Source organism: Stegodyphus dumicola, chromosome 2, assembly GCF_044657685.1.
Source record: "Stegodyphus dumicola isolate Sdum_Otavi_A_Nest chromosome 2, ASM4465768v1".
NCBI lineage: Eukaryota > Metazoa > Arthropoda > Arachnida > Araneae > Eresidae > Stegodyphus > Stegodyphus dumicola.
This window is the reverse complement of record NC_140769.1, coordinates 36,135,629-36,148,784: the sequence shown is the minus strand read 5'-3', so window position 1 is coordinate 36,148,784 and position 13,156 is coordinate 36,135,629. Positions and strand designations below refer to the sequence as shown.

The 13,156-nt window shown below is 34.2% G+C and overlaps 1 protein-coding gene across 2 annotated transcripts in view; it reads left to right on the top strand.

The window, feature by feature from the left end:
• LOC118191198 (all trans-polyprenyl-diphosphate synthase PDSS2-like) overlaps nt 1–13,156 on the top strand; it is a 31,018-nt gene that overhangs the window by 11,870 nt on the left and 5,992 nt on the right. For both annotated transcript variants that reach the window (XM_085810570.1, XM_035361999.2), the window contains exons 3-4: nt 1,807–2,055; nt 12,397–12,564. In XM_085810570.1, coding sequence (XP_085666696.1) covers nt 1,807–2,055; nt 12,397–12,564 — 417 coding nt within the window. The remainder of the gene's footprint in view (nt 1–1,806; nt 2,056–12,396; nt 12,565–13,156) is intronic.

The following is a 13,156-nucleotide window of genomic DNA, read 5'->3' as shown; positions in this document are numbered from 1 at the left end:
CAGATTCTTCATTATATTATTTCTTCAGATATAATACAGGCCGGTAATATTTGGTGGCAATGATTTGAAAAGTGATACAGCCTTTTAAAGGTTTCAACACAAAATCGCAAAACGAAAACAATAATACTTCAGGGCAAATTGCCTCTTTGGACACAAAAAAAAAAAAAAAAAAAAAAAAAAAAAAAAAGTACTACTTTAATGAGAACATTTATTTTTTATGTTATACCAACTGCAGTTTCATTTGATTTATATATTTATTTATTTTTGCCTTTAACATGGGAAAATCTTCTATAATGCTTTCAGACTTGACTTTCTGTAATTCTTCTGGCTCTAAACTTAATAGAACAATCTTGCAATTTATTTGGTCCACAGATGTTCTTTTGCTGGATGGATGTGCTGAATGATTTATTGTATCTGGTTGTGTAATTTGAAATTTTTGGTATTATTTGTTTTATAGTGCACATGCTGCGGAAATTGCTGCCATGTCATACTGCATTATGAAATTGAGAAGTCTTTCAGGGTTAGAAAGTTTTGAGTCAAAAGTAACATTTTACAATCTAAAATTTCTTCAAATTATAACCGTTTTACAAACTACAGCCTATTCATATCACAATTGTAGCTTTCAACTAATCTTATGCCCTTTCTTTTTTAAATCATTGTTATCAACATCATGACACAACACATTGAACCCAAATTTTGAAGCTGCAGCTTGCAATAAAGTTAAATGTTTATTTAAGTCCAAATTTTTGTGTTTTGCTTTTCAGCTCCATTTTCCATCTAGGTTTTTTCTTTTTATTTTTAGGAATATTTTTAAAGTACTCTAAAAAAGTGAACAGTGTTTATTTAATACTAAATGATTTTTTAATACAAAATAATTGACATCTTTTATTGTCCAAGTTCTCACTGTTAACTGAAGGATATTGAACTTGGTTGAAATATTTTTATGTTTCATTGGAAGATCCTAGAATAGTGGTTTTCAACTGCTTTTGTTCCATACACCCTTTCACAATTACTAGAAGATCATACCCTCTCCTCTTTTCTAAAATTTAAAATATATATATATATATATATATATATATATCAGAGTGCTTAATTTTGTAAGGCAAAATGTAAGATGTAAAATTTTTACAGACTTTTCTTACTCCCTGAGTCTCAGTGATGTAAAAGATATATGCCAGATTTAAAGATTTGATAATATTTATAAATTGCATACTCTGATCAGTTTTGTAAAAGTAGGCCAAAAATACGATTTTTCAATTTAATTTTTATTAGGAAAACTAGAAATCACAAATTAAAAATAATATTAAAACTAGACACTTAAAATTAATAGGTAGTATGATAGGCAAAACGTGTTATATTAATCAATTTTAAATGACACAATCCCTTCATCTGTTTGCATAGCAAAAACTTGTTAAAGCTTTCAAAACTTTTTTCTTTTAAACTTTAAAAAAATTTAGAATTGTTTCTTGTGAAATTATTTACCTTTTACATCTTTCATGAGAGATTATTATTTTTACTAGATAGAAGAATATATATTGAATTCTGTTAAGAGAATTTTCCTAGTTATATCATTCTTTCAGCTATGGTTTTTTTATTTAACCTGCTGTGAAAAGTTTTGTATGAATGATAAGAAACATATGTAAAAATTATTTTTATGCTTTTTACAAAAATTAGTTTAATTTTAATGTTTTCTTCTTATAACCCATACACTGAATGAGTTATCAGCTATCTAATTTTGTCAAATTAATAGTTAATAACTTATTTTATTTTGATATTTTTATCCTCTATTCTTTTTTCATTCTGTAGGTGGTTGATTTAATATCAAAAGCTATTGCTGATTTTATGCAAGCTGAATTCTTGGGAGAGCATGATAAACAAGGAAACCCACTTCCCATTAAAGATATGGATATTTCTACGTGGGAAGAAAAGAATTTTCTTTCTGCTGGTAGCTTGATAGCTAACAGTTGTAAATCTACTCTTGAACTTGCTGGGCATGATGAAGCAATGCAAGCTAAAGGATTTGAATTTGGAAAAAATGTTGCTCTAGCATGGCAGGTATGTTGACAGAGATTTTAAGAATGTTTAGTGTATGATTGTCTATGCATTCGCAAATATTTTGCAAACTGAACTGTTTTCATCATCTTATATTTGAACTTTATTAAAATTTTTATTTGAATTAGTTGATTCATATATTTTTGCAGCAATTAGATTTTAATTTTGAACTACTAATTGATTAGCAGTTTAAAACTGATTATTCCTTATTTAATTTTAGTTCTGAAGTGAAATCATGTATGAAGTGTTCCTATTACAGTAAAAGCTCAACTGGAAAGCTTCACAAATGCTGAATTCCAGATATGTGAAAATTTTGGATTGTTCAGCATATAAGAAATAGAATTCATATTAGAAAAGACAAATTAATGGGAAAAATTTCTGCTCTAAAATTATAAAAACAGTTATCATATGTTATCAACTGGAATATGAAAAGCCTGCATTTAAAATTAAGATTTTTTGGAAAAAATGAACATTTCAGTTATAAAAGCTGACATTTTGTAGGCCTCATTTGATTATGAAATCCTGCTGAACATTAAAGTTGAAGATGTTGCCAAACATTCTGGCCAAACAGTTTAAATGAAGATATCATCTTTTATTTAGTAAACAAAAAAGAGACACAAATTGTAGATATAGCATATAAAAAACTTTAATCACCTGTCATGATTTTTCACATTATATTGCAATTGCTTTATGCATTTTAAAAGTCGCATGTCATGGCTTTTTTTTTTTTTTTAATGCCCAGATCGTGTAACTTTGAAAATGGTTCACTTCATGCAGTCCAAGCGTAAATCTTTTGTTCGAAATGTGAGGAAAAAATTATTCTTCTTTACAAAAATTGAACCAGCTTATCGTAAATTAAGCCAACTTATGTTAAATTAAAATGAATTTCTTGTGATTTTGTTGTGACATCATGCTTAGCCATTATTGGTTCTAAGTTATATGCTTTGGCAACAATATGTACGTGTTAGCAGTATTACGAGCTCTATAAAGGCATTACAGATCTCACACATATTGATTTATTTTTTTCGCAAACTCTAAAATATTCTCATTAATTTGAACTTTCTAGTTAGTTGAATGCCAGATAGTTGAGTTTTTACTGTATATTAAATTAAAAACCTTTTAAGCCATGTAATCAGCTGAAGTAAAAAGTAAAAAAGAAAACAAAATCAAAAAAAGGGGGGAAGAAAGAAAGAAATTATGAACTTGAAATGTGCATGATAATTTTCATGTCAGAAGCTCCAATAATGCTATTTACACTCATGTCCATAAATTAAGGATGATTCGGAGTCGCGCGGAAATCGAACTCTAAAATAAATATATCACCTTTAAAATCACTACACACATCTTCAAGAGTCATATGCAAATTTTGGGAAGTAACCAGATGACACCGATGATACGTCACAATGACGAGAGTGTAAGAGAGTGATATATAAGGAATACAGGCAAAGAAGTAAAATTGTTCGCAGGCGCTTTATAAGCATTTCAATGCAATAACCGAATAGTTATGAGACAAAGGACGCATTTGGATGATTTTTTACGTGGTAGAATTATCGGCCGTCTGGAATGTGGGTGTACCCAACTGGAAGTATCAGACGAACTTGGAATTGCCCAGAGTGTCATCTCCAGGCTTTGGCAACGATTCCAAGATGATGGTAATGTGAGTAGACGTTACAGCACAGGTCGCCCCAGAGTTACAACGCCGAATGAGGACTGGTATGTGGCAGTTACTGCCAAAAAAAACAGGCGGAGCACAGCATCAGACCTGTCTCGTCAGCTCTCTTCAGCTACTGGTACGACAATTTTAAGGGAGACCGTTTACAGAGGCTTAGGGCAGATTGGTCTATATGCTCGTAGACCTGTCAGATGCGTTCCACTTACTGCAACTCACCGCCTGCGGTTAGCGTGGAGTAGAGAGCATGCATTGTGGACACCGCAACAGTGGGCTTGTGTGATGTTTTCCGACGAGTCCAGGTTTAGCTTGCAGTCTGATTCTCGCCGAACTTTCATATGGAGAGCTCCAGGTGCCTGTTACCACCAAGAAAACATCATTGAACGACACCGTTACGGTGGTGAAGGAGTGCTTGTTTGGGGTGGAATCATTCTGGGTTCCAGAACTGACCTGCATGTTCAAATTGGAACCATGACAAGCCAAATCTATCGGAACGTCATTCTGGAACAACATGTACGTTTGTTTCGGGGCGCCATGGGCGCACAATTTGTGTTTATGGATGACAACTCCCGTCCTCACTGTGCAAACATCGTAAGTGAATGCCTTCAATCAGAGGATATCACCCGTATGGACTGGCCAGCATTCTCAATGGACTTGAATCCAGTAGAGCACGTGTGGGACATGCTTGGCCGATGAGTTGCAGCCCGTCAGCCTCCTCCTACATGTCTACCAGAACTTCAGAGAGCATTGCTTTTTGAGTGGTGTAATATCCCCCAAGATCAGATTGATAATTTGGTACTCAGCATGTCTAGGCGTTGTACGGACTGTATTGCATCGTCTGGGAGACATACAATGTATTAACAATCATACCAACCATGTAATATTGTTTTTTTGTAAATAGGTTTTTTTTTGTAATTTGCTCCAGGGAGAAAATATCGCTAATTTTTTTAATAATATCAAATATATAGCATCTTTTTTTGCTCTTTACCTTTTGTTTAATAAATAAGCTTTACAAATAAGTCAAATTTGTTTTGCTTCTAACTCTTCCTTTGCCTGATTTTGCATTATCCTTAATTTATGGACATGAGTGTAGAAACAGTGTAAAAGTGAACTGAACATAGGTTTCTATGTGGAAATCATGTTTCCTTAGTAATTATGTGTATGGAAGATCTCGTAAATATGATGCTCATGTGAAAGCTTAGCTTTGAAAATAGTGCATGTCTCAATCTAGTGAGGGAATTGTAATTTACTGTGATTGTGAATTACCTAATTAAGAAATAGCTATAGATATTGGTGGATATCTGACTTGTATAGTTTTTATCAGGAGAGATAGAGAGACTTGCAGGTGTGCAGTGACCTGAGAAAAATTAACCCTAAGTGGACATGAATGATGCAACTCAGTAATAAATATATAATTCTGAGAAAAGAGTGAAATGGGGAGATTATCTTTTACTTAAACTTTAATTTTGATAAGTGATAATAACGGACAATAAGATAATAAGCTAGATTAAATCAGAAAGTTAAAAATGAGGAAGTTTGCTGTGACAGCTACTTAATGTTTATTGAAATAATTTTTTCCTTTCTTTCCTGCTATATGAGCAGAAGGATGAAAGAAATCCAAATCAGAACTGTTCCTGGTGGGTATGCAGGGAATGACTGCACACAGGTGATAAAATTTATGGGCTTCAAATTCACTTGGTATCCTGTAAAGTGGAAGTTACTTGTGAAAGGAGAAATGTATTAGGAAACGATTTTTTTTCCAAAAAGCAGTAAAAAAGGCCTTTTTTTGTCGAGAGGGCAGCATAAATTATTAAGTTATATAGGAGTGCACAAAAAAAGTTGCACACATGCTTGACCCCCTAGTCTGCCATCAATCATTTTGAATTATTTCTTCAACTCATGTTGTATGGTTTCTGTTGTTGAAGAACAGGGATGGACACTAGCTGCCGTATGATTTTCGAAAACTTCTCTGCAAGACTGAAAAGGGAAACACCATTTCACTACATGTTATCTTCCCATTGCTTTTTCACCCTAAACTTCCATGACCTGACTGTGAATTTCAGATGTGGACACATTCTTTGCTCAAATGAAATGAATTACGGCTTCCACTTCCAAGTTAGACTACTTTCCTAAATGTTTTGCCATTTCAGTTGCTCTAACATGTCTGCAAACTTAACACTACCTATCTACACAACTGCTGAAAGACAACTGGTGCCATCTGTCTCCACTCTGGGGGAAAGTGTTCCTTCATTAGTAATTATTTTTCAAATGCTGCTGCTCGTAACCTCTTTTTGGATTCACCTACACACACACACACACACTCTCATATACAGAGTGGTTATAATTAAAGTGACCCTATTCAGACCGCTGTAGAACCTGTTCTACATATTGGATTTTGATGAAACTTGGTACAGTCAAAAGTCTTTAATCCGGACTCGTCGGGACTTTGGCGATTCCGGATTATCAATTTTTTCGGATTATAGATCATCAGTTTAAATCTGGTAAGATGGCATGCAGAAATTATAAAATTAAAAATATGAAACCGTAATTTATAAAATAATGAGCAATTATGATCTAAAGGGTATCAAAATTTACAAAAAAGAAGCTTAATATTTATTTGTTTACTTTATTAAACATTTCTTTCAACGCGCGCATGCGTAAAGCATACCTTACGCATAGCCGAAATTAGAAAATTGCAACCAGAAAACTATTTGATTTGTATTCGTGATATTTATAATGACGAGGAATTTGATTTAAATCATATCATAGACGGAGTACATCGAGATTAAATACTACATTTAGTAAGGAATTATAAGCCGAATAAAATAAAAACATCTGCCCTGAAGATAACGATAGTGCTGACAGATCAACTTCCAGTTCATTTCGCGCCGCGACGTCCGCCCCGCGCAGAGCAATGTGCCCCGCGCAGAGCAGTGTGAAATTGATAAACAGATTTCGGAATGGTTAGATAAACAAAGGATATACCTTTATCCATTTTTTGTAGCAATTCATTTTTTGTTTGATGGACATCGAAACATACTTTCGTTTTCTAGATCCTTTGGGAGCTCCAGCATTTGACATAAACGAAAGTTCAAGCTTACTTTTATAAAAATTGCTCTTACAGTCTACAAAAAATAATAAGCCGGATCCAATTCGAAGATTAAGGAACGACGCAATCATCAACATTAACTGAAATAGATAATTAGATAATGGTAGCTTACACCGTCCGTTATACATTAAATGCGCACGCGAAAACGTATTCTGCGTTTGCGCAGACGTATATGCGCAGTCGTAAATGTCTTGCGCGCACGCGTAAAACGCCTATGAGCATGTGTCAACGCGGCGCATGCGCAGAAAGATTTTAGCTTTGAAGTCCGGATTATAGATCATTCCGGATTATGGGTGTCCGAATTAACGACTTTTGACTGTATATACATTATATAGACTATGGGGAAAAGATTTCTGTAATAAAAAATAGTTCAAATTTTGACTACTAGATGGCAATTAAAAAAAATTTCTTATGCAAATTAATCAAACCTATAAAGAGATTTGCAGTCAGAACCAGAAAAGCATTCTACGTGCCTTTGTCTTCGCTAATCATGCCCTTACAGAAGACTGAGAGCTTTACTGGTAAAACTGTTTTATCAGAATGGCAGCAATAGCTTAGTTGTGATATTCATGCAAATTGTCATTTAAAGGGATTGCGAAAAGGGCCCATGCCAAAGAAAGCTTTGAAGAAGATGATTATGAAATTTGAAGCGATTGGAGACTTGGGAGTGCTGCTATGAAGAGGGTGGAAATCGGTTGCAAAGAAGTCACTACTGCTGTGGTTGAAAGAACCTCCAGTTCCCGCTATTCTTCAGCAAGTGCTCGATTGGTGTCACGTGAGTTGGCGATTCCTATGAAAAATTTTGTGATCCATTTTGAAATGGTAGCTGTATAAGATCCACTTAGTGCAAATGCTGTAACCTCAGGATCACCAAACATGCTGTGAATTTGCTTGCCAATTTTTGGTGAGAATGGATATTGATGAGACATGGCCTTGGAAAATTCTATGGTCCGATGAGGCAGACATTCCTTTAGATGAAGCTGTGAATAATCAAAATTGCTGCTTATAGGGTGCTTCACCTTCCAATGTCCTGCACCAACAACCACTGCATTCTGATTATGTGACTCTTTAAAACTCTCAACTCCTTTGACAGCAGTCATTCCTGCTTTACAGGAATGACAATGTTTGCAGATTACTGTCTTTATGCAAGATGGAGCAACTCCACACATTGGGCGCCAAGTCAAAGAACTGCTTTGTGCTAACTTTGTGCAAGAATCATGTAATATCGAGAGCTTTTCCAGATGCCTGGCCTCATCGTTCATGTGACTTAAACCCATGTGATTTCTCGTTGTGGGGATTCTTAAAAGACCATGTTTATGAAGGATAAATTAGGACTTTACATGAGTTGAAAGCCAGAATTACATGCCATCTTGCTGAAATCCCTCAAAAGTTACTTTGCGCGACCATTGAACATGCTATAATGTGCTTTCAATATGTATTTGATGTCAATGGGGCACATATTGTGCGCATTCTGTTACTGAATAAATTTTAATGATTCTGACAGATATTTTGTCCTTCTTTAGGTGCCACAATTCCTCCTGATGGTCAAACGTTGAATTATTTTTTATTGCAGAAATTGTTTCCCCATGATCCATATAACATGGATACCAAATTTTATCAAAATTCAATAAGTGGAACAAGTTCTAGAGGGGTCTGAATAGGGTCAGTTTAATTATAGCCACCCTGTATATATATATATATATTATAAGAGCGTGTGTATGCATATATATTTATATATGTGATAAAAAATAAGTGAGATAGAATATTATCTTTAATTTGTAATAATCTTTCAAGTCTTCTTTTTAATTTATTTCCTTGTTTGTCATAAAAATAGTAACTGCTTATAATAAATCTCTTTAAACTGTCATTTCAAAATTAATCCTTCTTGCATGACACCTATGTAATTCTAATGATGCAAACTTTTACATGAGGTTTCAGCCAATCATAATATCCAAGATTCTAAACTGAAACTACTAAACCAGTATTATCGTATACTATTATACTATTATCGTTGAGGTAACAATTAAAAAAAATCTTTACCATTTCTCTCTTATTAGTTTGCCATCCATACTTTTCTTACTTATAGTGAGTATATCATAAAAAACGCAGATTTTTTTTTTTTTTTTTTTTAAGGCACATAGCTTGTGCCAGCTTAGTTACATATATTAAGAAATTGTTTGATCAAGAAATAGAATATAGGTGTTTGGAAGAAATAAACCATAAATATGTGTTACAATAGAATCTTCTCCTTCATGAATTGACTTTCACTATGTACATCTATGATATCATCAACATCTAAATCATTGCACTCATTTTTGTTTTATTATAGTCACTGATTTTTGTAACAGTTCTAAACATTTTCTGTTGTTTGTTTTTTGATTTAATGAAATGCCGGATTTTTTATAGCATTTATATTAAAACTATAGAACAGTAATTTCTAGATTTAGTCATGGTTCCTAACCATGTTAACTGAAGGCTTAGTTATTCTGTGCTGCAGAATACTGAACAGTTCAAAAGACTGCTTGTTTTGGAAGAGATTCCTTATAGTTGCTCCCTTCCTAAAGGAAGATAAAAATTCAAACGAGGCTGCTTCTTATAGGCCCATCTGCCTGCTCCCAGCCATAAGAAAAATCTTCGAAAGAATAGTACTCCAAAGACTGAATTTTAATAAACTTATAAATACTAGGCAGTATGGCTTTATAGCAGGAAAGTCAGTGGATCACGCACTGAATCACCTACAAAACACGGCACTTAGAAACAAGCAGAATAAACTGCATACTTTTGTCATCAGCATAGACATTCAAGATGCTTCGATTCGTTGTAATGGCATGATGTTTTGAAATGTCTCAAAGATATCAATTGTTGCAAAACTTTATTTGATTTGATCTACAGCTACCTGAGTGAAAGACGAATTGAAGCTACAATGGACAAAGGTGTCCACATGCAAAAGGTGATGAAAGGCTCTCCTGCCTAGGTCCACTTCTGTGGAACCTGGTAGCAGACACCATGTTCAACCTGTTTGATGATGATGAAACATCAGAAATAATAGCGTATGCTGATGACTTCTTGCTAATTTCAAACGGTCACAGCCATAAAAGTTACAAAGTAAATTCCCAAAAAGCATTAGACAAAATAGCCCACTGGGCCAGTAAATATAAGCTCACAATTTCAAGAGCAAAAACAAAAGGAATGCTAATTAGCCCTGGAAAAAGGCACGAGCACAAACCATGCGTAAACCTTCATGGCAGAAACATGCAATTCGTGAGACATTTCTGCTACTTGAGTGTGATTATAGACGACAGATTCTCCTGACTCCCTCACATCAAGGATCTTAAAGAAAGGCTGCATAAATTGTCTAATACAATGGGGAGAACAGCTGCTGCTAGCTGGGGTGTCTCCTCGCAGATGCTCAAAATATGGTATGTCACAGTCGCTGAGCGCATAGCTCTTCATGGCGTTTCCATATGGGGCGTCAATGTCACGTTTAACATGCAACATGCATTGAACTCTGCACAAAGACAATTTCTTCTGGGCATCTGCAGAGAATTCCGTACCTCTCCTACAACTGCATTAAATATATTGGCTGGCCTTCTGCCTCTGCACTTAATAGTACAAAGTGAGAGTATTGTGGTGAGAGTGATTAGACTAAAACAAGACACAATACTAAGCTCCTTATTTGTATATTTATTTTTAATTCCATCGACGGGATCCAACAGGCTGAAAAGCACCTAATCCAGTGGGCCAGCTGTTCCGTCGATGGCGAAAAGAAAAGAAAGATAGACTTCATAACAGCACATTAAACTGCTATGTAGTTCACTGTATTTCTCTATGATTACTGGAATGACATTTATAAGATACAAAGATCACGTGAGATATTATGTCTTTAGGGTCAAGTGAATCAAGCTTGTTATGTTTTTTACTTTTTTCGTGCATATGCTGCATTTTGTGCAAACTAAAACGCTATAATAGATATGAACTTTCAAATAATATGAAACGTTCTGGATATGCAAAGCAGGGTGTGGTATACAAATGATACCTGATATACAAAGCAGGGTGTAACTTGATAGTTTATGCCAGAGTGAGCAGCTTCTTCCGAACTGTCATGCTAACCCTGTAATTAGTATGGCAGTAGTGAAATATTTAAAGTACATTTCATGAGGACTCACTATTCTTCATGGATGACAGAAAACTCACTGTAGGCAAGTTATGCCATTTGAACAGGGGCAAATGATTTGCCTGTGAAAAGCAGAATTTACTCAATGTGAAATTGCAATTGTATGGGGCATAATGCTTTGTCTGTGATTCATGTGTATGTGCTTGAGAGATGTGGATAAGCTTTAAACCTGCCATTGCTTCCAAAAAATTACATCAGCTTAGGATGTCAAACACTTCATCCATATGATTGTGACAGATTATGCAGCTTCATCTTGACTGATGTCATGATGCTGGAGCTACTTTTATAGGTATTCATTGTCAGCTTCAATACTTCATCAATGTCTGCTGTACTCTATGTTATACACATGAATTTCTGAGTACGGAATTTTGCTGACAACCTGCCGCCACAGTGGGCTCATGAATGCAGCTACTGGTATGTTGAATGGCAACAAATTGTCTTTTCTAATGAATCCTATTTTAGTTAGGAATACGGTGATGCTTGAGGACTATTGTGATATGAACTTTATCTCCCAAACCATTGTCATATTAGACGACTGTCAAACTGGATAGTATGGGTTGCATTCAGTTTAACAGGTAATCTCATCTATTAAGAATTGACGGTACTGTGCCTAGCAATCATTACACCAGAAACATTGTGGAGCTTGAATTCATATCCTTAATTTAAGGTATTACTGGAGGTGCATTTTAACAGGGCAGTGCTCATCTCGTATTGGTAGTTCAAGACTTCTCAATGTGGTAAATACTGCTTTCTCCTTGGCCTATCTGTTCACAAGACAGCTTTTTTTAAGATATCTGGAATGGGCAGCAAACTCACTTGTGTCACTCAACCCACTATGAACATGAATTAACTTTGGGCTTGAATAGTACTAGTGATATGGGATGATATTCTTCAAGTAAACATTTAAAAAAAATGTTTGATTCAACCATCCATGATTAGTATGTGCTCTTACTGCAGCATGTGGTGGCTTTACTAAATATTAAATTTTTACATTTAATAAATTGATATATTGTTCTGTAAATTTAATCATTTTTTTTGTGTTGCTGCTGGTTGTATGTGGAATAAAGCATTCTGTTGTGATGATTCCTTTGCAATGTTGCACTTTTCATAAACAGGAATGTATTATAATCATACTGTTGGCATATGCTTTCTTACCTAGGTTAAACAAAGCCATTCAAAATACCAGATTTTTAAATTACGGACATAATATATTTATTTACTGACTGTGTAGGTTGTCTTTTTTTTTTATCATCAGTATATTCAGCCTGTGCATGCCTTAGATACACATACACGTACGTTGCCTTATAAGCATGTTTTATTTATTTATTCTTTTTAAAATGATTATCCTAATATTCATATTATATTTTATATAATTTGTTTTCTTTCTTTAAGGTTTACTCAGATTTGCAACCCTTTGTTGATAATCTTGGCTGCCCTCCTGGCAGCAAATTTGATTTAGTTTCTCTTCCTGTTATATTTTACTTAGAGAAAAATCCAGATATGGTGGATAAAATCAGAGAAGAAGCAGGTGATGATGTATCTGGTTTTGATTTTGAAGCTGTAAGTATAAATCTATTCCTTAAAATACAGTACAAAATCTAAAATCTGGAATCGTTTAAATCCTGATGATTTGGGATTTGGGAAATTTCGAGATTTTGGATCTTCAATTTAAATCTGGTAAGATGACATGTAGAAATTATAAAATTAAAACTGCTCTGGAAGAGCTATTTTGCATATAGAAAGATTTTTTTATGAATTACCACCACATGAAATTTAACTTTGAATCGAAGAAAAAATGGCGATATTTTCTGTATTTAAAATCATACTACATATATTTTGCCATTCCATTGGTTGATATATAATTGAGGTATTGCCATCATAATGTAAGGCATCAGTTATCTTTATTTAGCATTTCTTCTCATTATTCCATTAATTAAATATTTTAGCTTGTCATTTGTGGTATCTGAAAACCTTCAGATGTACAGCTTTCATCATTATCATATAATTTGGTAAGCTGGTTGTATATTATACCAAGCATTTTAAAAAATATCTTCAGACATGTGCTGCCATGAACTTGTAATACCCCATACATCAGATTTTATATTAACATATTTCTATAATTTTTGCATGGTCTTGCTGCTATATTTTTAAA